General features: G+C 44.2%; 1 protein-coding gene across 1 annotated transcript in view; it reads right to left on the reverse strand.

The window, feature by feature from the left end:
* Positions 1-4,033: 4,033 nt before the first annotated feature.
* The window catches only part of Psmd11 (proteasome 26S subunit, non-ATPase 11), a 39,271-nt gene continuing 16,034 nt past the window's right edge, over positions 4,034-27,270 (reverse strand). The window contains exons 5-14 of the mRNA XM_052757189.1: positions 26,764-26,821; positions 16,829-17,023; positions 13,057-13,201; positions 11,230-11,290; positions 9,331-9,393; positions 7,000-7,125; positions 6,528-6,563; positions 6,251-6,302; positions 5,643-5,785; positions 4,034-5,519 (exon numbers count right to left, since the gene is read on the reverse strand). Of these exons, the coding sequence (XP_052613149.1) occupies positions 5,643-5,785; positions 6,251-6,302; positions 6,528-6,563; positions 7,000-7,125; positions 9,331-9,393; positions 11,230-11,290; positions 13,057-13,201; positions 16,829-17,023; positions 26,764-26,821 (879 nt within the window). The 3' untranslated portion in view covers positions 4,034-5,519. The remainder of the gene's footprint in view (positions 5,520-5,642; positions 5,786-6,250; positions 6,303-6,527; positions 6,564-6,999; positions 7,126-9,330; positions 9,394-11,229; positions 11,291-13,056; positions 13,202-16,828; positions 17,024-26,763; positions 26,822-27,270) is intronic.

Raw genomic sequence — 27,270 nt, forward strand, 5'->3', positions numbered from 1 at the left:
ACTCGCGTCCTCGGCTCGAGCGGCGCACGCTGGCGCCTCTAGTGGGCGCGCCCCATGCGGGCGGCGGGAGCGCGCGGCGCCGGGTCCCCGCCTCGAAGCCGCCCGCGCCGCATGGCGCAGCCCGGCTTCGTGAGTCCCGGCGCCGCGCAGCGGAGCTCGCCGGGCGGGCGGGGCGAAGGGCGGACCCCGCCCAGACACGTGCTGCCTTTGTTCCCGCCGCGGCCCCCGCCGCCGAGGCCGCCGGCCTTGTGAAGAGTGGCCCCGGTGCCAGGTAAGGGACAGCCGCATCCCGTAAAAGCCAGTCATCCCCTAAGACTCGGAGAGCCGGGCCAGAGGGGCGAGGACGGCCCACAGATCCTGTCACCGGTTGTGTCAAAATCGAAGCAGCTGCCTGCGCCTTCAGGCCAGCCTCTGGTTTGCCCGTTTTGAAATTGGAGGACAGTAACAGTGCAGAATATTCTGGTTCTGACCACGGACGCATAGCTCCCAAGCACTCCTCCATACCCTTCACAAAGGCGACTGCCGGTTTACCAGTCACTCATTTTGGACTGATTCTGGAGACTCCAACTGGCAAACAAGCCGCAAACCGACCGACCCTTAACTCCGGTCCCTGGACCTAGAGAATTCTTGACAAGACACCTGCGCCAGCTGAGCCAACTACCCCAAACAGGAGTCTTGTTGAGTCATTAGGCTCATTACTGCCAGGTTAGAAAGTGCCATTTTCTTTGTGTACCCAGCGATTTCTCTGCCAACAGGAGTGGAAAGGTTTAGGGACCTTAGTGACCAGAACAGAAAATGCACTGTGCTGTACAAAACACAACAACAACAAAAATCCAGGATCTCATCAAACACCCAGGAAGGATAGCTTAGCTGTGTGCCCTTCCTCATAGAACATAGTCGTGACCTGTTTTCTATTGCTGGAACACAACAGCTAAAACACTGGGTAATCTGTAAAGTAAAGAAGTGTCGGCTCAATTCTGGAGGCTGGTCCACATGCCTCGGTGAGAGCTTCGGGGCTTCAACTCAGTACACAAGTACTTGTGGGATTGAGGGCAGGTGCCACACTGGCTTTCTAACAACTCACACTAGCAGGAGCTTCCTTAACCCGTTCAATCCAAGCGACTCTGACTTAAAATCTTTCCTTGTAGCACAGGCCAGCTAGCAACTTGCAATCTCCCTGCTTCAGGCTTCACTGCTGGAATTGAGGCTCAGCCACACTAGCGCCACAGAATCACCCCTGCAAGACCCCGCTCAACCCTGACACTGGGATCAAGCCTCATGGCTCAGACTGTCAGCAGCCCTAGCTGCTCTTGAGAAGGAGCTGCCCTGGCTCTTCCTTTTCACAGTGGGCTCTATGTCATCTGCCCAGGGTCTTTCAGCCCCGCCAGCCCAATGCCTCTTCCTGGGAAGGTGACGCTGAAAGCCAGCCTGTTCCTCCAGCTTCTCAGCTGGCTTCATGTTTATGTTCTTTCAAATTATAGGATTGAGCAAAAGTTGAATGTGTTCTGCTTCCCTAAATATACACAGATCTCTGAAGGCTGCAATCCACCTATTAGAAAAATGTGGGCCTGCTGTTGCCTGCAACTGAATCCCAGCTCTTTTACAATTGATCCTAGAGTTCATGGGCTTTTTCCAGCATGGCTGGATGAATGTTCTCATATCTTCTGTCCAGCCAGCCCTTCCCCATTACTTTCAAAACCCTCTCTGTGAGCTACCCTAGCCTCCTCACATTGCCGGGGCAAAGTCATGTTTGTAGCAGGAGTAGGATGGTTCTACCAACCTACATGCTGAAGGAAGAAGTTGCCGGAAACCCTACCCACCTGGGTCATACTTGATAAGCTTGCTTCAAATTTATCAGTCAGGGTTCTGTAGAGCAACAGAACTCACAACAATGGTCGGCTATTGGACAGAAAGTCCAAGAATCCAATAGTTGCTCAGTTTGAAAGGCTGGATGTCTCAGCTGGCCTTCAGCAGACGCTGGAATCCTGAAGGAGGCTCTAATGCCAGCCAAGACATGGACTTGCTAGCAAGGACAGAGCAAGCAAGCAAGAGCAAAAGCTTCCTTCTTCCATGTCCTTATATAGGCTTCCAGCAGGTGTGGCCTGGATTAAAGGTGTGTCTTTCTGTCTGAGACCCAGATTAAAGGCATGTGTCTTCTCACCTCAAGATTAAATTAATCCAGATTAAAAATGAATGTTCCGCCGGGCGGTGGTGGCACACGGCAGAGGCTGGCGGATCTCTGTGAGTTTGAGGCCAGCCTGGACTATCAAGTGAGTTCCAGGAAAGGCGCAAAGCTATACAGAGAAACCCTGTCTCGAAGGAAAAAGAAAAAAAAAAAAAAAATGGATCTTCCTACTTTAAATTAAGCAAAAAATCCCTCACTGGTGTGCCCTCCAGTTTTGGATTTTAGTTAAACCCAGGTGTAGTCAACCATGAGTAGCCATCACACACCACAGTTCCCCTGCCCACTCAAGCCCACCTCTGCCTCCCGACACCTAGCTCCCTCCCTCACTGTTCTAACAGGGAAGCAAAGGAGAAAGGTAATCTAATCTGCCCGACATGTACAATCAAGAGCCCAGAAGGCAGAGCCAGACGAACTGTGCAGAAAGGTTTTCTTCCCAGTATTCAGATAGCTCAGGGAAGATGTTTTCACTCTCAGCCGGCCTCCTTTCCCCAAACCCTATCTAGCTGTCTTGCAAGGCGGGATGCCCATGCAATACCACAGTAGAGATCTGCTGTACACATACCACTTCCCATGTTAGCCCCAGGACAGAGGGTACAGAGAGGGTTCCACCCAAGAGCTTTGGAACCCTGGTTCTTGAGGAAGACTTCCTGTGAGGGCATAGAGCAGCATCTAGTGGCTCTTCTGAGCAGCACAGATTATGTAACCAGCACACGGCAGGGAACCAGAGCAGCCCTCTTTGCCCTCTTGGCTGGTACTCTCCAGAGCAGTCTCATTAATGCCCAACAAAGCCCCAATACCTTGAAGGCGAATGCCTAAATGGGGACCCTCCGCTAGACAGCCCAGAACCAGGCCAACCTATGGCCAGACCTTGAGGGTGGGGAGGAAGCTAAGCTGGCTGTGAGACCTGGGAGGGGAAATCGTGGCACAAGCTATGATGGTCCAGTGCAGCACAACCCAACAGAGGTTACTGAGAGCCATATTGACCAGCCACATGGGTAATGTGCTATTTTCTAATTACATTAAAAGAACAAGTGAATTTTAATATATTTTATTTAATACAAGATGCCCCGAATATTCCGATGCATATATAAAAATTAGTAAGCTGCTTAACACTTCTTTCACACTAAGCCTTTAAAGGATAGTTTGTGGTTACCGTCTGAACTAGCCTCACTTCAGGGCCTGACAGAACATGCCTAGCAGCTCTGCCAGACAGGGCAGCTCTGGAATCATCACACTGAGGGCTCCTGTCCTGAGCTGCATGGGCTTTTCCTAGGTCTGAGAAACCCGCCCCACCCTGCTCCAGCTCCACATCCCCATGGAGATTTTTAAAGTCCTTTACAGAAACAAAACTTTCTAAAAGTAAAATTATACAGAGGAACACAGCTACACCTGGAAACTGCTAAACTGGAGAGGGGCTGGCAGTGCCCCCGAGGCTGGAGTCCCTCAGAAGACCCACTCTTGGGGTCTGAGGGCAGTATGAAAACAGCTATTGGACATTCCACAGCACTACTGTAAAGAAGGCTGGCCATCGGGACGTTGGCCCTACACGTCTCCATCAGACCCTAGCACCCTAGCACCTCCCATAGACAAGGAGATAAGCAGACAGACTTGGAAGACATGAAGCCCACGTGTCTTCACTGGCCCTCCTGCCCCAACAGACACCTGAGCTCCATTTCTGACTTCACCCCTGACAGGTCAACTTTCCTGCCAAAGGTCTCCAGATACAGACTCCCAGCATGGCTACAAGACTCTCATTAAGTAATGACTAGAGCTCTGACCAAGCCAGAAGGGGCCACATGGAATGCTTGAACTTGCTTGGAAACCCTCCAGCACTCAAGAAAAGACTCCTTTTGAAAAAAAAATTATTTTATTGGAACTCATCTGAACATCAGATATACCTGGTGTTGGTTAGCAAGAACCGTTTGTACATTTGATATTGATGGTGCCAAAACCAAAACAGTGACTGGACATGATGGGGAGAGAAGGTGGTTGAGAACAAAAACCTGATTTTGAAGAGGAAAATAAAAGCCAGTCAGATTCAGTGAAGATGCAAAACCTGGTACAACAAAATCCTTTTACAAAATAGAAATCTATTACCAAAACCTGGAAGGATAATCTGAGAAAGGTTCTAAAGAAAGAGAAAGGAGGCCAGCAGGAAGGAGGCAGGAGGAGGAGGGAAAGACAGAGGTGAGAAAGGACACAGCGCAGTGGGGACAGCAAAGGCGTCGGGGCCTGCTGGGGACTGCGTCGTCGGAAGAAAGCATGCTAAGACAGCGCCACCCCGTTGTCACCCCGTCGTCGGCTCACACTCTTCTTAAGAGGCAGAGAAAGACATTCTGGGAAGGGGACGTGAGGGTGCTTCAACCCCAACAAAAAAAGGACAAACACAAACCCCACCCAGCCTCATTCCCGATGGTCACTGTTCTGAAAAGGGATGGGTCCATCTGAGAGCAGGAAGAAGGGTGTGGAGGGAGAGCGAGCAGCAGGTGGAGTTCAGACAGCCCAACTCCTCTGGAGGAAAGAGAAAGGGAATGGTCTCCCGGGTGAGAGAGAGAGAGAGAGAGGAGAGGAAAGCAAAGGGGGGGAGGGACGGTGAAAACACGGATGTCTAATCTAGTTACTGTGTTAAAGAAGCCACATGCACAGCAGGCACCCTGAGGGCTGAGGCCCACACTGCGCACCCGTGTGGCCGTAGTGGACACTAGCTCCTGGACTTGTTCCCATTCTTTGACAGGTCAGAGCAGAGCCGGACTGCGGTGGTGGTGGTGGTGCCACAGCTGGCCCTTCAGCTAGTCTGCTGGAGCCAATGTCAGAGAGGGAAGGGTGGACGGGCCAGAAGGCAGGGAAAGAACACCAACGCCTCGTTTCAAATAAAAAAGAAAACAGCAGTCTATACACAGTTGTTTGTTTTGGTTCAGTACAAACAGAATAAAAAGTCGTTGCTTTTGATGGTCAGCAAACACCCGATTCTGAAGAGGAGGAGAGGTGGCGCCCAGCAGGTGGATGAGGATCCCCAGTGGTTGGTGGGGTGCCTGGCTTTGCGGCCCTCTCCCAGGAGGCAGAGAGCACAGCTTTAGGTAGTGTAAGCCTTTTTCCTTTTATTTAGAATCTTTTTTTTTCTTTTTTCTTTTTTTTAAGCAATTTCCCCACTCCCATGTTGGCCAGTGCTGATTACATGAGAACTGGCCGCCTATCGCCGGATACAGATGCACCAATGAAGGTTAAAAACTTTCCGAGCGAAAAGTAGAACAGAAAGAAAAGAATCTCCTAGCATCTCCCCAAGGGTCACTCTCCCGCCACACACACTCTCCAAAGGACCGCTACAGATCCAACTCTGCAAGAGAAGACAGAGCAGTGTCAATCGGGGAAGCCGTGAGGACCAGAAGGTGGTGGTCAGTGTCAGCAGGCAGAAGACAGCGCTGCCCGGCCCTGGGTCCCGCCCGGGGCCAGCACTCACCTATGTCAGCTTCTTGGCTTTGTTGTAGAGGGAGTCCACTACTTTACTCATGTTCTGAATTGTTTCCAGAGCAGCTTCGTAAGTTTTATCTACTGGGGGTTCATCAAAAATGATAAGGACGCCTTCCCCCTGGTCCAAAATCCCTGCAAGAAACAGCAACAAACCAGGTAAAAGGAGACAACAGACAGTAACAAAGGACCCCACTCCCTAGCTGTCTCCTTTTCTCCCAGCACATATTTGCTATACATACTCTCACTTCTTTTATTAAAAAACCTCTATTACTGATTTAATGTGTACACGTGTGAGCCTGTGTGAGTAGACATAGCACACGTGCATGCAGGAACCCTCGGAGGCCAGAAGAGGGTGTCAAATCCCCTGAAACTAGAGTTACAGGCAGTTGTGAGTTGCGGTGTGGGTGCTGGGAACTGAACCCGGGTCCTCTGCAAGAGCAATTAAGCGTCTTAACTGCTGAATCCTCTCTCCATCCCCTTACATGTTCTTCAAAGGGAGCCAGGGCTCCAAAGAACTGTCACAAGAGAAACTCAGCCCTGCTTTAAAGATACACCCTTCAAATTCTGACCAGGCCCTCCTATGTGACATTTACTCACCGTGAAACTTCTTGTCAAGAATCATCTGTGATAATTTTCTTTCCACGTCGGCCTAAAATCAAAGTATATGATTAAAGGGACCAATATCCATTAATCAGAGACCAGCCTGACATGAAAGTTTTGCAAGAACGAGTCTTAAAAAAAAAAAAGGATTGGCCCAAAATGGCAATAACACAACTCCAGCTCTGAGCCCACATTCGGTTCCCCCACAAAGAAGACAGACCCTCCATCCCCACCTTCCCCTCACTCCCACCAACTAACAGGCCTGAGAACTTACCTTGGAGAGTTTGATGAGGCTAGATATGTGCTCAATCTAAAAAGAAAGACAGCAACATTGAAAGTTTGAATTTATCTCCAATATAAAAAATAAAGAGAGAGACAACTGGTGTGTCTGTTAAGGCTGCTCAAGCGAAAGAGCCACAGAGTCTGGCTTAGTGTCCTGCTCTGTCCACTTCCCTGCCCTTACTATACAGAATGCACTCCTGTCCCCTGAACCAAAGACAGAAAACACTGACCACATGGACAGTGACTACAAGAAGCACAGGGAGGGCCAGCTCACAGCCTCCTACTCCACCAGCACCTCCTTGATTCACTTCCCATCCAGACAAGTCCAAGCCCTTGGTGGCCTCTTACCAACAGACATACCCTTGAAAGTGAGTTTCTATTTTGGGCAAATATGGAAAAGGAGGTGGCTACAGCTATAACATCTAGCCCAAAACTGTTAAGAAAATTCCCAGGAAGAGTCTTACCTGTACTCGGGAAAAAGGTTCAATGACCCGGATCAGATTCTGTTCCAGTAAGTTATCATACAACTTTGCCAAGTGTGTGCTGATGATTGGGTCATCCCGGAGCTCTGCCCGGTAGTCTGTCAAGGCCTGAAAAACAAAGCTCATACCAGAGACTGGCACAATACCTTAAAGTCATTATTCCTAGCCTCTTGAGAAGTCTACTGGCCCTAGGGACTATATGGTTGAGGGGTGTGTGTGTGTGTGTGTGTGTGTGTGTGTGTGTGTGTGTGTGTGTGTACATGTACATATATGGGCGATCTGGAGGGTATGAACAACTAAACCATGAAGCCACCACCTTCCTGTCCTAAAGTTTAATCGTGTAAGCCAAGACACTCTACTTAGAGGCCAAATGAACTGCGCACCTATTTTTCAGCATATATTTCAAAGAATTCTGAGATTAAATAATGAAAAATGCTGAATTAGACAAGTAGCTCCTAGGAGCTTGGTGAGAACAGTACAATATGGCTCTGCAGGCAAAGAAAGCAAAACGCCTTTCTCATTCTGTTTTGCTTGAATGTTTCCCGAGTATCTGATCACAGAAGAGCCATGAGTAAAAGTATTCCATCAAACATTTTATGACAAAATTATAGACTATTTTAAAGTAACTGATCCATTTATCTTTAGTAATGGTTTCAATGTCCCAGCCTCACGTTGGCTCTGCTCTACAGTACTAAAAGAAGTAGACAAATCATACTAACTAGTAATAGGGAGGCGCCGATAAAATAATGACTAACATGGAAGGTCAAAGCCATGTGGCCCTTGTCTCCAAGCATCTGGTTTTTTGTTTTTGTTTTTGTTTTGTTTGGTAGATTGTTTTTTGAGACAGGGTCTCAATATGCAGCTGTGGCTGGTTTAGAACTCTGCATGAACCAGGCTGACCTCAAACTCTGAGTCCCACCTGCCTCTGCCTCTCAAGTGCTGGGACTAAAGGTGTGCGCCACCACTGCCCAGTTTTACAGTAGTTCTTATTGCAGATCTACGTCTGGTTTTTTTTGTTTCTTGTTTTTTTGAGTCAGGGTTTCTCCATGTAACAGCCTGGCTGTCCTGGAACTCACTCTATAGATAGAGATCAGTCTGCCTCTGCCTCCTGAGTGATTAAAGGCATGAGCCACCTCCGCCTAGCTGGTTAGGTCTGGTTTTTAAGTTGATTACTAAACTCAGACTAAGAGAACACCAGTTCAGAAAAGATACAAGACTCATCCTAAAGCTTAAAAGTGTTTCTCCATTCTGAATCTTCCCAATGAGCAAAAGAAAGCCTACAGCATCATCCTGAAGTTTCTCTCTGAGAGCTGGGTAATGGCTCACACTTATAATCCCCTCACTTGGGACAATGAGGCAGGACTTCTGTTGAGTTCTCAAAATATAAACCAAGTACCAGGCATACTGTCGCACATCTTTAATCCCAGCACTCAAGAGGCAGAGGCAGGCGGATCTCTATGAGTTTGAGGCCAGTCTGGTCTACAAAGTGAGTTCCAGGGCAATCAGGGCTATTACACAAAGAAACCCTGTCTACCAAAAAACCAAAAATAAATAAATGAAAATAAGACAAGTAAACAAAACAAAAACTTCTCTTTTGCTCACAGAGTACAAAGCAGGCCTGGGATACCCACAGCTGTTCTGTGTGGAAGAACAAGGCCTACAGTTAGGCCACAAGACATGATTATTGTGTGGTTTGGGCATCCCCAATTACCACTTTGCCACAGAGTAGAGGTAAGTAACTTTATTGTGCGAAACCGAATGACAACTTTTCTTTAATGTGTGTGTGTATATGTGCGCACACTCATGCCCACAGAGTCTAGAGGGTTAGGATATGCCTGGGCTAGAGAGAGAGGAGGTATGTGCTGCCCTGTGTGAGTACTGGGAATGGAACTCAGGTCCTCTGTAAGAGCATGTGCTCTTAACCTGGGAACCATTTCTCCAGCTCCAAATGACAACTGTGAAACTAAAAAGTATACATTAATGAACTGAATACAGCTCAACACTGCACTCCACTCACTATACAAAACTATTTCCTGGTTTTGATGTGGTTCTGGGTGAAAAACACATGGAATCAACATGTAATATCTTTGCAACTTTTTTGGGGTTTTGTTTGTTTTTGTTTTTTGAGACAGGGTTTCTCTATGTACAATCCTGGCTTTCCTGGAACTCCCTCTATAGCCCAGGCTGGCCTCGAACTCACAGAGATCCTTTGAGTTCCGCCTGCCTCTGCCTCCCGAGTGCTGGGATGATACCACTGCCCAGCTGAATGGCCTTCTTCTCCACCCATTCCTCATCAATTCAACCCATGCTCACCTTTTCAAAATCTGCCAGTGATCTGTTTTTGCTAGCTTGAGCCACACATTTCAACGCTTCTGTCTGAGAATTAAAAAAATAAAAAAAAATCATAAAAGTGATCTATCCTACATGTTCACATATACCCAAGGTCTCATAAGCACGTTATAAAAACAATAACTTATCCCCTCCACCACTCTTTTTTAAGAGGCCTTGGAAGAAAAGCCAGAAGTATTGAATATCACTGCATGACAACCAGTTTCCCTTTGAAATGTGAAGTGACTTAAATAGAAGTTTCCCAAAAGGATAGACCCGGATAAGGATTCTCTAGAGAATGAAGCTAAAAGAGAAAATAACAAGAGAACTGTGATTTCTTTCTCTGTACTCCAAGATTTCTTATCTCCACATCCACCCAATTCTTTCTGTCCTCAAACCCGATAATACCTGGGCTTTATCACGGTTCACTCTGCTAGCTTTGATACAAGACACTGAGTGAGTGAGTAAGTGAGTGAGCGAGGTCGGCCTGGGGTTCAGGCATGAATAGTCCACACATCACACCTGAATATTAAAACCCTGTATCATGCCAAAACTGAATGTGAAAGAACCAAGAGAAGCTTCTAACTTGGTTATGAAAGGGTCCCTCCAACTATCAAAAGTCTCCCCCAGCACCCATCTTTCTAGATCAGCCTGGCTTCTTCGGAAAGCTGTCACTGAGGCACAAGGTAACAGAGGCAGCTCCTTGTGTCATGAGTAAGGCTAGTAAGTCTAGTGGCAGACAGACTAAATGGCACAAGGCTGTCAGAAGCAGAGTTTGTCTCCAGCATAATGATGACCAAAGTTCAAAATCTTCGTCCACCATTCTTAGCTACCTGTCCTTTTTCTGAATACTTACAGATCCTGTCTCAACTCTACAACTCCAGTTTGTTATTTTGTTTTTATTTTTTGGTTGTTTTTTTTGTTTTTGTTTTTTGGGTTTTGTTTTTTTTTTTTTTTTTTTTTTTTTTTTTTGGTTTTGTTTTGAGGCAGTGTCTTACTATGTAGCCCTAGCTGGCCTAGAACTCAGAGATCTGCCTACCTCTGCCTCCCTAATGCTGGGATTAAAGTTGTACGCTACCACACCTGGCTTCAACTCCAGTTCTTATAAGAAAAGTGTCTACATAAAAGCCAGTACTCCCAACATCAGAACTAAACTGACTTGAAACTTTTAGTGAAGGAAAAACCAATTAGGATCACTTACAGAGAAAGAGGAAATCTGTTTTTGTTAACAGTACTCCACAGATTTAGGTAGATAGCTAATCTGTTCATTGTTTAGAAACAACTATACTATTCAGAATGACTGCTTTTATTTAACTATGACAGCCAAAGAACAAAAAGCAGATAGGACAAATATCTGAGACATCATCCTTACAACTGTGTGCTCTAAAAAGTCATTCATATCTACTCAAATATAAAAAGGATGACCAACTATCAAAGGCCACCTTTGAAACTATACTCAAATTCATGGTATGAACGGAAAAATAATAAGCTGAGAAATACTCAAAATCTAGTTCTTACACCACGTAGTTTGGCCTCCCTGCAAGCACACATGTACCAGATCTCACCAGGCTTCTGACTCAAGAGAATCAAGATGTGAGATTCACCCATTATATTTACAAGCCAGACTCACAACAGGAAGATCTGACAAAGACAAATTGTAACCTACCAGCGAATGCTACAATATATTTCTGTAAGCCCCTCAAATTACCTATGTCTATAACAGAGCTAAACACTTACTTCAAGAAAGCCCAATAAGTGAGCCTAAGGGAAGACAAGGGGTAAGGAAGGCAGGATGGAGACCTGAAGAACACTGGTCTCATCAAACATCATGAATTTGACAATAAGCTGGGCTCAGAATAGAATTGCAGTCACAATATTCCCTACCTGCCTCCCTGCATACCGAAGTGCAAGCTTTCCGCTCACCAAAGCCTGGACATCTTCTGGGCTACAAAAAAATAAAAAAAGATATATTTGGTCAACTACTTCAGGACATCGCAATTCTAATCATAGTTAGGTGAACTACTTACCAGAATTGCATTGTAAAAACTCATACACATTGAAAAATCAACTAAACCCAAATGTCCCAACACTGCAGAAGTCACATTTTCTTCACTCTTGGCCAAAGCTAAAAGTGAAAAGTAAAAACCTCCCAAAATTAAAGAGGGCAGCTGAGTGTGGTAGCATATAACTTATGGAGGCAGAGGCAGGCAGATCTCTATGAGTTCAAGGCCAGCCTGGACAACATAGTGAAATCTTATCGCAAAAAAAAAAAAAGAAGAAAGACCAACTGAATCCCACCCCCACCCCCACCCCCAAAAATAACAGGCAGAATATTAAGTCTGAGTCAAATCTCAGCATAACGGGTCTTGTGAAAGCACAACCCTGGGGCTGGGATGTAGCTCAGTTGGTAGTGTTTGCCTGGCATACCTTAAGCCCTGGGTTTACTTTCCAGCACTGGGAAGCAATTCCAACACTTTAGACAGCAGAAATGTGACATCAACATAAAAAGTTAAGACCAGGGCTGGAGAAATAGTTCAGTTGTTAAGAGCACTTGTTGCTCTTGCAAAGGACCTGAGTTCAATTCCCAGCACCTACACGGATGCTCATAGGTATCTCTAACTCCAGTTTCAGGAGATCTGATGCCTTCTTCTGGCCTTCTGGACACCAGGCATCCAAGTGGTGCACAGATATACATTCAGGAGAAACACATGTGCAAAGAAACATGTACAATATAATAAAAACAAATTTCAAAAATATATTTTAAAAAAAGTTAAGGCCAGGAGGTGGTGGCACACGCCTTTAATCCCTGCATCTAGGAAGCAAGCAGATCTCTATGAGTTTGAGGCCAGTGGAAAGAAAAAAAAAAGATAATGTCAACCTGGGCAACATGAGATCCTGTGTCCCCTGAAATACCCCCTCAAATAATAATTATAATGATAATAACAACAGCAACAACAATAACAATAATAAATACAAATATACAATTAAGAAAATTTTAAAATCACAATCCTAGGTTAGGGACATAGGGTTCAGTCCCTACCACGGTTTATTATCATGCCTTTTATAGTCCACTTTTTCAAATATTTACTGGGCTCCATGTTCCCCATTCTGGGTGGCCAGTTGACTAACACTGGCCTATCAGCTATTTCCTGAGCTCTGTCCTATGCTCAATACCTGTGAGGACAGAATATTTGAAGAGTGAGAAATTCTCCAAAGAAAATTTCCCAGTTAAGTAATTTCTCTTTCTTTCTTTTCTTTTCTTTCTTTCCTTCTTTCTTTTCTCTCTCTCTCTCTCTCTCTCTCTCTCTCTCTCTCTCTCTCTCTCTCCTTGTTTTTGTTTTTTTGTTTGTTTGTTTGTTTTGTTTTGTTTTGTTTGAGATAGGGTTTCTCTGTGTAACAGCCCTGACTGTCCTGGAACTTGCTTTGTAGACCAGGCTGGCCTCGAATTCACCGAGATCCACCTGCCTCTGCCTCTGCCTCTGCCTCCCTAGTGCTGAGATTAAAGGCATGCACCACCCCTCCCAGCTCAGTTAAGCAGTTTCTAAAATCTGTCTGAAACACTAGCAAGCAAAAGTGATGTGGAACACTTCTGACCACCCACTCTATGTCAACCGGCCCCACAGCCTGCAGCTAGAGTTGCATCTATAAGTGGCCAAACTCCCTGCCCAAGCCATCTCTGCTATAGCACAGACTTGGTTAATGTACACTTACGTGTTGAGCATGATTTTGCACAACAACATGTACTTCAGAGATGTGATAGCCTTGGGGCTATCAATGGAGTCATAGCCTTCAAATGCCTCATAGAAGTATGAGTAAGCAGTTTTCCAGTCCTTCTCCTCTGCTGCATGAATAATGCCTGGACAGAGAAATGAGAGAAGAAAAACCATATAAAATAGCAGAGCCATAGGAGAGCTGTAAAAAGCCTTAGAAACTGACCCCAACAGCATCAAGTGAAAACAAAGAAACTGCCCAGTCACAGCCAGCGCCTAAGAGCTTACAGTAGAGCCCCAGGTCTCTGGCCTCTGCTCAGTACCACCTTTTTTAAATTCCCAAAGGAGTAAGAGACCCAATTCAAAAGGAGCCCTAGAAACCACACACTGTATTGTCTTCCCTATGCTTCTTACCACCTATTCCTACTACCACTGGAACAAATGTTTAGCCTCCATGGTATCACCTGCACAGGCCAGTGAACTGACCCACACAAGAATGACCTCAATTAATAACATCAACTCTGGGCTGGGATATAGTACAATTAGGAAAATGCTCAACTAGCACATACAAAGCCCTGTGTTCAAGTCCCAGCACTGAATAAACTGGACATGGTGTCAAACATCTGTAATCCTAGCACTTGGAGGTAGAAACAGGAAAATCACAAGTGCAAGGTCATCCTCAGCTACAAACCAATTTCAAGGCCATTCTGGGCTTTATGAGATTGTAGCTCAAAAGCAAAGCAACAAAACTAAAATAAAAAAGAAGTTTCATGCCAGGTGTTAGTGGCGCATGCCTTTAACCCCAGCACTTGGGAGGAAGAGGCAAGTTGATCTCGGAGTCTGAGGCTAGCCTGGTCTACTGAGCAAGTTCCAGGATAGCCAGGGCTACATAGAGAAACCCTGTCTCAAAACAAAACAAAACAAAAAATAATCATTAACATAGCTTTTTCTATGCTGAGTTTTGTTTTTATTTTTTTTGAGGCAGGGTCTTACTATGTATGTAGCTCTGGCTGTCCTGGAGCTCATTATGTAGATCAGGCAGGCTCCCTCTACCTCCAATGCTAGGACTAAAGGTGTGTGCTACCACACCTAGCTAAATTTAGAATTTTCATACTGAAGCAGCTTTCCTAATTGGTAATCTTCCCCAACATGTTTATTACTTTCCTTTCAAATATACCTCATTTTTGGATGTGCTTCTGCCTATATGCAATCAGTGTATAAATCCATAAACAGCTGCACATGGCTAACCAGTATTTCTTTAGGCTAATATCGAAAGTTCATCCCAATTTGGTTGCTCCTGGTGAGCTTAATGTTGGTTGAAATGACTACATCCCCCCTACTCTCATCTGGAATAACATGGAAATCAGTACCCCAGAGACTAAGAAGTACTTCTCTCTTAACATTAGCTTAACTCCCCTTTGTAACATTAAGGACCTCGGCCCCAGCCATCTACCACAGTGCTTCCCTACACTCTTCAGATCAAGATATAAAAGTACTTAGCAGATGAGAGTAAATGAAGCTGCTCAAACTTGACCCCAGAAAATCAGTTTCACCTGTAGCACCTGGGACCCAATGCACAGTGGCTGTAAACTCCCGGCTTAACCTTTAACTAAGGACCTCTATCTTTACCTATAACCTTACCCAAAGTCTCCTACCTTGAGGGAAGAGTCAAATCCTTCTATTAACAGTTCTTAACTAAAGAGGCCTATAGGAAAACATACACCCCTCTACAGCCAACGAACACTCCCTCAAGACACAACAACTGGGGCTGCAGAGACAGTTCAGAGCACTGACTGCTCTTCCAGAGGACTTGAGTCCAAGACCCTGAATACACATGGTAGCTCACAACCATGTGTAACTACTGTTCTAGAGGATCCAACACCCTCTTCTAGCCTCCGTAGACACCAGACACACATGTGGTGCATAGATTATACACGCAGGCAAAACACCCATACACATAAAATAGAACTAAATAAATCTTTTTGTTTGTTTTTGTTTTTTGAGACAGGGTTTCTCTTTTTAATAGCCCTAACTGTCCCATAACTCACTCTGCAGACTAGGTTGGTCTCAAACTCACAGAGATCCACCTTCCTCTGTCTTTCCAGTGCTGGGATTAAAGGTGTGTGCCACCACTGCCCAATTGCCCAGCTCTAAATAAATCTTAAAAAAAAAAAAGAAGAAGAAGAAAGATACAACAAACTGCTAAAACTGTCAAGCTTAACGAATATCAGAATTTCCCCATATTTCCCAGTATACCAATAGGGCAGAATAAGTCAGTCCAATAAATCTGGTTGTGGGAGAAAAGTGACCAGGGCACCATAGGGTTACATGCTTATAACCCCAGCACTCAGGAGGCTGAGGAAGAATTCCAAGTTCAAAGCCAGCAGAGACTAGGGAGGGAGGGAGGGAGGGAGGGAGGGAGGGAGGGGAGAGAAAACAAGGCCCCAAAAACAAATATGCTGTTTCCTTGAAAACATTAGCAAGAGAAGTATTATTGTTGGCATATGTTTACTTTTTTTTTCAGATTTATTTTTTCATTTATTTATGTATCTGTTTGTGCAGATGCCCAGAAAGGCTAAAAGACGACATCAAATTCCCTAGAGCTGGAATTACAGGCTGCCCAATGCACTCCTAACTGCTCAGCCATCTCTCCAGCCTGAATATGTTTACTTTTAAAAGCCAAAACCTAGTCATTCAACATCAACATTAAAGGGAGCCTTCCATGTGCCAAGCAGAAAATATACAGACAAGGCTCCTATGGATCTTAGTATGACAGTGTGTACAAAATATCAGATTTTGGGGAACTGGAGAGAGCACCTGTTCTTGCAGAGAACCTGGATTCAGTTCCCAGCACCCACATGGTGGCTCACAACCATCTGTAACCCCAGTTCCAGGAACACCCTTCTGGCCTCTTTGGCCACCAGGCACATATGAAGTACACACACATACATGCAGGCAAAACACCCATTCATGTAAAATAAAAATAAATCCTTAAAAAAATTTTCAAACTATATTTTGGTAAGTTAGTTCAAAAGCAAAAACAGGGGAGGCAGCAGAAGTGAGTCTGTGAGTTGAGGGCCAACCTGGTTCCAGAGCTACACAATGAGACCCTGTGTAAAAAACAAAGAATGAACAAAGGAAGTCTGTAGAAGAGACAGCTAAACTGGATCTAGAAGGATGCATAGGCATTTGCACACAAGGTTCAAGTGTAAAGACAGAACATCTGAAATTAAGATTATCTTCCAACAGTCCTGACATGAGACCCATTCAAAAAATCCTACAAGCTTCCAAAAGTCTCCAAGAGACTAGATTTGGTAAACACACATAAGGTAGGCCAGTCTGGAAGATAAATGCTACCATTCTTAGTAAGTGACTAAGAGATAAATTAAGTGAGACCCCTAAGGTATGGCTCGGACAGCCAGGTTGCTTAGACAAGCACTGATAACTAGGTTCTTCATTATTTAAGGCAGTTAATAGGAAGAAGCTGGTTAGAAAATCGGCCTTTTAGTCTGTTAAATCAGCCAATTGTTTCCCAGCTTCAGCCCCACCCCACCCACCCCGTTCCTTTCACCCATAAGATAAGGCAAGGGCGGGGTTGGGGATTTAGCTCAGTGGTAGAGCGCTTGCCTAGCAAGCGCAAGGCCCTGGGTTCGGTCCTCAGCTCTGGAAAAAAAAAAAAAAAACAACAACAAAAAGACCAAAAAAAAAAAAAAAAAAAAAAAGATAAGGCAAGGGCTAAGGAAATGCATCCTATGCACCCTTATGCCTCTTACCTGACTGCATGTCCAAGGTAGCCTGCAATTTAGGGGGGCAGTAGATGGCATTGGCTGTGGTTCGAGCAGAGGTTAAGGCAGCTCGGGCTTTCGGCAGATTACTCAAAGCATGGTATGTTTTGCTTTCTAAAAGCTGTACTTCCACCAAGAGGGCTTTATCATCCATCTTTTTCAACTCCCGAAGCAGCTGAGAACCTGGAAAAGGAGAAAATATACATATATCTGTTTGTTAGGTTATTATCACCATCACCCTTTTTTGGGGGGGGCGGGGGAATTGAGACAGGGTTTCTCTGTGTAGCTCTGGCTGTCCTGGAACTTGCTCTGTAGACCAGGCTGGCCTCAAACTCAGAGATCCACCTGCCTCTGCCTCCTGAGTGCTGGGGTTAAAGGCATGCACCATCACCGCCTGGCATTCCTCGTTTTCTTTTAAGATTGTGACTTACTATACAGCTCTGGATGGCCTGGAACTCACTATGAAGACCAAGCTAGCCTAAAGGTGTGTGTGAGCTGCCACTCCAGCCTCTTTTTTCCCTAAAGAAGGTTTATTTCGGGCTGGAGAGATGGTTCAGAGGTTGAGAACACTGGTTGCCCTGGCAGACAACCTGATTCAAATACCAGGACCTACAAGGTGGTTCACAACCATCTGTAGCTCCAGTTCCAGGGGATCCAATGCCCTCCTTTGGACAATTGGGCACCATGCAAACATATGTGGTACATATATATATACTACATGCAGACAAGCATTCATACACGTGATTTTCTTATTAAAAAAAAAAGAAAAAAGTTTTAAATTTGTGATTGTATGTCTTTGTGACTATATATGCACATGTATGTGCAGGTAGGTCTCTGTGCACAGAGACTGAAGAGGACACCAGGTGTCCTCCTCTACCACTTCCTGCAGATTTCTTTGAGGCAAGGTCTCTTCCTGAGCCTGGGGCTCCCATTTTCTCACCTACGCCAGAAGCTAACAAGCCTCCAATGGTCCTTCCGTAACTACATGCATTGGAGCTGGCATTTTGTCTAGATTCCCTTGTTAGCCTTAATCTTAACATGATAATACCATAAAATTTCACTCTCCACTCATAACAGCAGTAATAAAGAAATGCTCCGAAACTCATACAGGTTACCTTTACAGCCCACGCAAGAATTAAATTTTCCTCTAATGTACTTTCAAAAGAAAACTATGGGCTGGAGAGATGGCTCAGAGGTTAAGAGCACTGACTGCTCTTCCAGAGGTCCTGAGTTCAATTCCCAGCAACCACATGGTGGCTCACAACCATCTGTAATGAGAGCTGGCACCTTCTTCTGTATACATAATAAATAAATAAATCTTAAAAAAAAAAAAGAAAAAAAAGAAAACTATGTATCTCTGAAGCTCTTATTCTAACCACAACACTGTAGCTAAGAGTCCTATCCACTGACTCCTAAAATTTACAGTGAGACTCTCCCCATCCAGCACTCAAAGGACTGTAAGTGTGTGAGAAGCACTGGAAGCAGGTATGTGGAAGGCCTGGCTGTAATCTCGGTAACAAGGTTAAGGCCTGACTGGGCTACATGGGGAGAAACTGCCTCAACCAGCTAAAACAGAAAGAAATCAGGGTACAAGGGCTCATGGGGGAGGAAAGAGTTTTATATATGCCAATATTCTCCAAATACACTTGATTTCTCCATCTCAGAAGAGACTAACAGATCATTTATACACCATGCATAAAAATTAACGTCATATGGATAAAAGGCCTAAATATAAGAACTAAAACTATGATGCATGCCTGTGACTGTAACACTTAGGAGGCTGAAATAGGAATATGAGCATGAGGCCAGACTGGGTTATATAATTAATTCCAGACCAACACGGGCTATATAGTGAGATTTTTTTTTAATTTATTTATTTTATTTCATGTGCATTGTTGTTTTGCCTGCACTGGAGTTACAGACAGTTATAAGCTGTCATGTGGGTGCTGGGAATTGAATCCGGGTCCTCTGGAAGAACAATCAGTGCTCTTAACCGCTGAGCCATCTCTCCAGCCCCCATAGTGAGATCTTATATCAAAACAGGAAGGAAGGATGGAACGAACGAACGAACGAACTACAACTATAAAACCTCTAAAACAGAGCCGTGTAGTGGTGCACACCTTTAATCCCAGCACTGGGAAAGCAGAAGTAGGCAGATCTCTAAGTTCAGGCCACCCAAGACTACATAGTGTGACCTTGTCTCAAAAAGAAAGACAGACAACTAAAGAGTTTATATTAATTTTGTACCAATAAGATAAGCAACAAGGGGCTAGAGAGATGGCTCAGAGGTTAAGAGCAGTGGCTGCTCTTTCAGCGGTCCTGAGTTCAATTCCCAGCAACCACATGGTGGCTCACAACCATCTGTAGTTAAATGTGGTGCCCTCTTCTGGCCCGCCTGCATACATGCAGGTGGAATACTTGTATACATAATAAATAAATTTAAAAAAAAGAAGATAAGCAAAATGGATAAACAGGACGTCATTATAACTGACGTGAGCTTTATTTACTGTGCGCACACGCGCATGCAGGTGCCCAGGCCCAGGCGTGCCGCAGCAGGCATGTGGCAGTCAGAGGACAACTTCTGGTAGTCAGCTCTCACCGGCCACCTCATGGTCCTCAGGCCTGCAAGCAAGCACCTCCACCTGCTGGGCCATTTGCCGGCACAAAACTTAAGGATACCAGCAATAAAATAAAAAAATTCATCAGGCACGCTGGTTCACGCCTATAACCAGACTTGGTAGGTAGAAACAGGGAATTCCCAAAGCTGAATCCAAAAGCTCTAGGTTCAGGTGAGAGACCCTCCCTCAGCACATAAGGTGCAAAGCAATTGAGAAAGATTCCCAGTGTCAAACTCTGCACCCCTCACATACATGTGTTTGTTCACAAACCCACACACACATGCACAAACAAATGAATACACATACACATGTGAACACACATATACCCACACACATGCACACCACACACACTTTAAGACCAGTCTGTACTACAAAATGAGAACATCTGAAAAAGTGAAGAAATAACTCACAAGAATGGGGGAAAATATTTGCGAAGTATCAATCCTAACTGATAGGACTAAGTATTTGTAAATTACCAGTGCTAAGCGATAAGAATAAAAAAATAAAAACAGGGCCAGCAAGATGATTCAACTGGTAGCTAGGTGTGGTGGTATGTACACCCAGTATGTAATCCCAGCACTCGGGAGGCAGAGGCAAGAGGATCTCTGTGAGTTCGAGGACAGCCTGGTCTACAGAGCGAGTTTCAGGACAGCCAATGCTACACAGAGAAACCCTGTCTTGAAAAACAAACAAAAAAGGTGGTTCAACTGGTAAATACACCTGCCTGCTAGTCTGCCAACCTGAGCTCAACCCCCAGAAACCAAACGGCAGGAAAGAACTGACTTTCTTGGACTGTCTTCTGACCGCCACATATCTGCTCACACAGATGCCACATACATGATCTGAATAGATACTTCTCATGTAAAGATGCTCTACATTATTTATCATTAAAGAAATGCAAAACTAGCCGGGCGGTGGCGGTGGCGGTGGCGGCGGCGGCGGCGGCGGCGGCGGCGGCGGCGGCGGCGGCGGCGGCGGCGGCGTACGCCTTTAATCCCAGTACTCGGGAGGCAGAGCCAGGCGGATCTCTGTGAGTTCAAGGCCAGCCTGGGCTACCAAGTGAGTTCCAGGAAAGGCACAAAGGTACAGAGAGAAACCCTGTCTCGAAGAAAAAAAAAAAAAGAAAAAAAAAAAAACCCCAGAAATCCAAAACTGGGGCTGGAGAGATGGCTCAGGGGTTAAGAGCGCTGACTTTTCTTCTAGAGGACCTGAGTTCAATTCCCAGCACCCACATGGCAGCTCACACCTGTCTGTAACTCCAGTTTCAGGGGACCCCTACACCCATGGCAAAAACACAAATGCACATAAAAGTAAAATAAAATATATTTAAAAAAGGGGGGGGGGCTGGAGAGATGGCTCAGAGGTTAAGAGCACCGGCTGTTCTTCCAGAGGTCCTGAGTTCAATTCCCAGCAACCACATGGTGACTCACAACCATCTACAATGAGATCTGGTGCCCTCTTCTGGCCTGCAGACAGAACACTATATACATAATAAATAAATAAATCTTTAAAAAAAAAAAAAAGAAAGAAAGAAAAAGAAATGCAAAACTGGTCTGGAGAGATGGCTCAGAGGTTAAGGAGCACAGGCTGTTCTTTCAGAGGTCCTGAGTTCAATTCCCAGCAACCACAAGGTGGCTCACAACCATATGTAATAGGATCTGGTGCCCTCTTCTGGCCTGCAGGGATACACTGTATACATAATAAATAAATACATCTTTTAAAAAATGCAAAACCAGGGCTGGAGAGATGGCTCAGAGGTTAAGAGCACTGTTTGTTCTTCCAGAGGTCCTGAGTTCAATTCCCAGCAACCACATGGTGGCTCACAACCATCTGTAATGAGATCTGGCACCCTCTTCTGGCCTGCAGGGATATGTGCAGACAGAACACTGTATATATAATAAATAAATAAATCTTTAAAAAAAAAAAATGCAAAACCATAAGGAAATCCTACTTTATATACATAAAGAAAACTATAATTAAAGATAGTATTGATGAGGATGTTTCTGTCACTTGGGAAACAGCTTGGTTGCTCTTCAAAAAACTATAGCTGTCAGTTGACCCAGTAACCCCACTTGGAGGCCAGTATTCAAAATAAAAACGGGTTCATGTGAAACAGCAGTATTCGAGTAACAAAAAGGGAAGGGACAAAAGTCTGTCAAATGATGAATATGCTACAGCCATGGGCTGAAGAGACTGCTCAGTTGTAAAGGCTTCTACACTAACATGAGCTTAGACCCCCAGCACCCAAGTAAAAGGTTACTGGAAGAGAGAGGTAAAAGGATCCCTTGGATTCAGTGGCCATCAAGTCTAGCTAAACCACGAACACCTACACTCAGTGAGAGACCTTGTCTCAAAATTAACGTGGACAATGATTGAGGAAGACACCTCTGGCCTCCACACATATGCATATACACTCATGGGAAAACACATACACACTACATCCATGGGACAATTACTTAGCAACTGACACATGTGATAACATGGGTGAATACTGAGAACATTATGCAAAGCAAAAGATGACCACCTTTCATTATTCATCCATATATTATATGACTCCATTCATATGAACTGCCCCCAAACAGGAAGATTTGTACAGAAAGCAAATAGTAGTTGTCCAGGGTTTGGGAAATGGGGAGAGGAATGAAGAATTAATGAATAGTGACAGCTGATGGCTTCTTTCTGAAGTGATGGAGATGTTCTGAAATTAGTAGTGGTCATTGCACAACTTAGTGAATATACTTTTTACAAACAAACAAACAAAAAAAACCTGCTGAATTATATAACTATGGAAGGTGAATTTTGGGAGCTGGGGACTAACTCAATTCATAAAGTGCTTGCCATACAAACTTGAGAACCTAAGTTCAACACCCAGAGTCCAGAACAATGTAAAAATCGAGGCATGATGACACACACTTCTAATCCCAGTGTTGGGGAGGCAGAGACTGGAGGATCCCAGGGGCTCACCTGTCAGCCAGTGTACCCTAATCAATGAGCTCCAAGTCCCTGTCTCACAAACAAGATGAAGCCAGGTATGGTACCACACACCTTTATTTCTAACACTCGGGAGGCAGAGGAAGAGACAGGTGGATCTTCTGAGATGAGGCCAGCCTACCTACTCTACATAGAAAAGTTTTAGGCCAGCTAGGGTTCCACAAGACCTTGTCTCCAGAAAAAAAAAAAAAAAAAAAAAAAAAAATTATACAATCCTGAGAAACAACACCCAAGACTGACCTTTGGCACTTACACACACACACACACACACACACACAAACACACACACAGAGATATGTTATGAATCTGAATTATATCTCACTAAAGCTAGCTTAAAAAAAAAAAAAAAAAAAAAACTACTATCTCCTTAAAACCTGTTGGCCAGACATGGTGGCACATGCCTTTAATTCTAGCACTTGAGAGGCAGAGGCAGGCAGAACTCTTGAGTTTGAAGCCAGCCTAGTCTACAGAGTAAGTTCCAAGACAGTCAGGGCTAAACAGAGAAACCCATCTCAAAAATAAATAAATAGGCCAGCCAAGATGGCACACACCTTTAATCCCAGTGTTTGGGAGGCAGAGGCAGGTGGAGTTCAAAGCCAACCTGTCGCAAGATATTTGATCACACTGTGAACCCTGAGATTGCATTATTTACTGGAAAAACCTGTTTCTGGTTGTGGTGAGGCTCAGCCCTAGCACATACCTTTAATCCAAGAGCTCTCTGCTTGAATATTATAAACAGGATTAAATAAAGTCAACCATAGGTCAAGAGGCGGAGCAAGCAATCAGCTGACAGGAAGTGAACAAGAAAAAAATCAGAGAGTAAGAGGGAGTCTGAAGGATGGAGGGAGAAAGAGACACACAGGAAGGAGAAGGGAGGGTATTCTTTTGGTCTCTTTCCGGAATGACAGTAGAAGAGGAAAGGTGAATTGGGTGTTTCCCCTGCCTCTCTGAACTAGCAGGCTTTCACCCCAAGATCTGGCTCCCGAGTCTTTACTGATGAAATAAAATGATTGAGATTTTGTGAAAAACACACCAGCCGGGTCTACAAGGCAAGTTCCAAGACAGCCAGGACATACAGAGAAACCCTGCCTCCAAATATATATAAATTTAAAAAATAATAAATAAATGGAATTGACATTTTTGCAGGATAAACATTCAATACTGCCAATATTTTTAACTTAATAAATCATAAGGGAAATGGGATCTTATTATAAAGAGCAAGTAGAGACATGCATGTTACCACAGGCCTGTAATCCCAGCAAAAGGGGATTAAAGCAGGAGGAGCCTGAATTTATGAGAACCTGTCTCAAAAAGAGGAGGTGGGAATTGGAACTGGAAAGATGGTTCAGTGGTTAAGAACACTTGCTGTTCTTGCAGAAGTCCCAGTATACACATGGTGACTTACACCATCCATAGGCATGTACACATATATACATACATACATACATGCAGGCTAAACACTGATATGCATAAAAGTAAATCTAAAAGAAACAAGCAATGGAAAATTTCTAGGCTATTTAAAGATCACAGAAGGAGGATTTAACTGCAATTAATGACTGATGAGGGAAAAACAAACATTTTCTTCAATGGTGTGCCTACTGGTGAGGTGCTCATAGTCCTGCAAACAAACCCTCACCATTATCCTAACAGCAGCCTTAATGAAAAGGGCTCGATTACAAAACACGAACACCTGGCCGGGCGGTGGTGGCGCACGCCTTTAATCCCAGCACTAGGGAGGCAGAGCCAGGCCGATCTCTGTGAGTTCGAGGCCAGCCTGGGCTACCAAGTGAGTTCCAGGAAAGGCGCAAAGCTACACAGAGTCTCAAAAAACCCAAAAAAAAAAAAAAAAACCACGAACACCTAAGAGGAGAAGGGAAGCTAGCCGGGACAAGGAAAGAGATTAGCATGAGTAGAAGAGGGACAAGAAAGAGTAACAGGAGGAGGTGAATACAACTGACATATATACCTCTCGACAATGTCATGACGAAACTCTATACATAATCAATATATACTAATACAAACATTAAAATAATAATGAGAAACACTCCAGCTCCCAAAAATATTAACACTCATTTTCTTGACTTTTGTGTGTTTGTGTATAAAATATATATGTGGAAGCCAGGCCAACCTGTGGGAGTCCATTCTCTCTCTTTTCTCCTTGTAGATTGTCCTGTCTCTGCTCCCCAGCACTGGGATCAGAAGTGTGTGTCACCACGCCTAGCTTTTTACATGTGTTCTGGAGTTCATACACAGGTCCTCAAGTTGGCATGGCAAGCATTTTACTGAGACAGCTATCTCCCTAGTCATCAAAACTAACCTTATAAAAGTTATATAGGGGCTGGAGAGATGGCTCAGCGGTTAAGAGCACTGGCTGCTCTTCCAGAGGTCCTGAGTTCAATTCCCAGCAACTACATGGTGGCTCACAACCATCCATAATGAGATCTGGTGCCCTCTTCTGGCCTGCAAGCATATATGTAGGCAGAACACTGTATACATAATAAATAAATAAATCTTTAATAAATAAATAAATTTAAAAATAAATAAATAAAAGTTATATAATTCTGCCTGGCAGTGGTGGTGCTTGGGAGGTAGAGGCAGGCAGATTTCTGTGAGTTCAAAGCCAGCCTGATCTACAGAATGAATTCCAGGACAGCCAAGAACAGCTAAGGCTACACAGAGAAACCTTGTCTTAAAAAAACAAAACAAAAACAAAAACCAACAACAACAAAGTTCTATAACTCAGTGGGTTGTTTGTTTTAGAATATTCACTAAGCTATACAACTTGCCACCACTAATTTCAGGCATTCCTCTCGAGTTGTCTGGCTTGTTTTTTTGAGACAGGGTCATTCAATGAGACGTGGGCCTGGCTCACAGGTTAGGATGGCTGACTGGCTAGTAAGCCTGGGGGAGTCTTCTGTCTCTGCTTCCCAGGCTTTTTACTTGAGTTCTGGAAATCAAACTCAGATCCCTGTGCATGCACAGCAAGCATTTTACCAACTGAGCCAGCTCCACTTGTGGACGTTTGACCAAGTTTCATATCGTGTGGCCTTAAACTAGCTATACCCAAGGATGACTTTGAGCTGATCTTCCCGCCTGCTAAGATGTTAGGAATGATCCATTATGCCCAGCTCAATTTTTCAAATTTCAAAAAAGACTTCATGGCCTGTCACCAAACCTGAGTTCAATCCAGGATCCACAGGTTGGAAGAAGAGAACCAACTCCAGTTGTTCGCTGACCTCCATATGCACACCATGCTATTTGCATGTGTGCATTCTCTAAATAAATAAATACGTAATAGAAATAAAATAGATTTTAAGTATCTACAAATAGTAATATAGGAGGGATGGAGAGATGGCTCAACAGTTAAGAGTATGCAATGCTCTTCCAGAGGATCCAAGTTCAGTTCCCCAGACCCACATCAGGCAGCTCAGAACCACCTGTAACTCCAGCTCCAGGGATCTAACACTTCTGACCTCCGCAGGTATGTGCAGATGTAGAAATGTTCACACAGACATATACACTTAAATATAAATAAATATTAACAAATAAAATATAAGCCAGGCGTGATGGCACATGCTTGTAATCCCAACACTGGGGAGGCAGAGGCAGGCAGATCTCTGTGAGTTTGAGGCCAGTCTGGTCTACAGAGGGAGTTCCAGGACAGCCAGGGCTACACAGAGAAACCTTATTTTGAAAAACCAAATAAATAAATTAAATTAAATATAGTCATTACAAAAAAAATTAAACCTGAAATTTAGTAAGGTATTATATATAAAATAAAGAAACTAAAAAAAAAGAAATTGTCAGGCGGTGGTGGCACATGCCTTAATCCCAGCACTCGGGAGGCAGAGGCAGGCGGATCTCTGTGAGTTCCAGGCCAGCCTGGTCTGTAGAGCAAGTTCCAGGAAAGATGCAAAGCTACACAGAGAAACCCCGTCTCGAGAAAAAATAAATAAATAATAAAAATTAAAAAGAAAGAAAAAAGAAAAAGAAATTTCAGCTACTATTTCAATGATAAGGCTTTTACTGCTCTAAACTGAAAGCTTTAAACTGATGTCTGTCCTGTAAATTTAAGACGAACACCAGCTGACTGCCCAAAGCTTTATTCCCAGTGATGCTAGGTAAATGCTAGCACTGAGCAATCCACCCCAGTTTTACAGAACTTTACTGTGACAGATTTTATGAATGTAAACTACCTGAAATGCTTCTTAGACACAAGTAAAGTATGATTATTAACAATCAATAAGAATAACCAAGCCTGGAATATCATTTAGCTAGCTTAGATGTCTTATTAATTTCTACCAGTTTACTTACCCAAATGCAATGCTTCCTGGTACCTCTTAGTATCAAAATACAAAGACACCAGCCTTGCCTAGGAAAGAGAAAAGGCATTGCTTGAAGGAAACAGGGGGAAATCCACAGAAAGAAATCAAAGAATGACAGTTACCAAACTATTACTGTTGAATATACATGTTCTGATGAGAACATGAAGTTGAACAAGTCAACTCAACTACGCCCAGTACTATTTCTTACTATGGCCAAATGACTGTTAACTATACCACACTGCTGCTTATTTCTATACTCAAACAGCAAAAGTGCCTTAAAACTTCAAGAAGAAATAAAAATAATTTAAATTTAAATTTAGCTAGGCATGGTGGCACATGCCTATGATCCCAGCACTCAGGAGACAGAGGTAAGCAGATTTCTGAGTTCAAGGCCAGCCTGGTCTACAGAGTGAGTTCCAGGTCAGCCAGGGCTACACAGAGAAACCCTGTCTTGAAGGGAAAAAAAAAAAAAAAAGAAAAATTTAGATCCAGGCAC

The sequence above is a fragment of the Peromyscus californicus genome, unplaced genomic scaffold (assembly GCF_007827085.1).
Source record: "Peromyscus californicus insignis strain IS unplaced genomic scaffold, ASM782708v3 Scaffold_3__1_contigs__length_106647218, whole genome shotgun sequence".
Taxonomy (NCBI): Eukaryota; Metazoa; Chordata; class Mammalia; order Rodentia; family Cricetidae; genus Peromyscus; species Peromyscus californicus.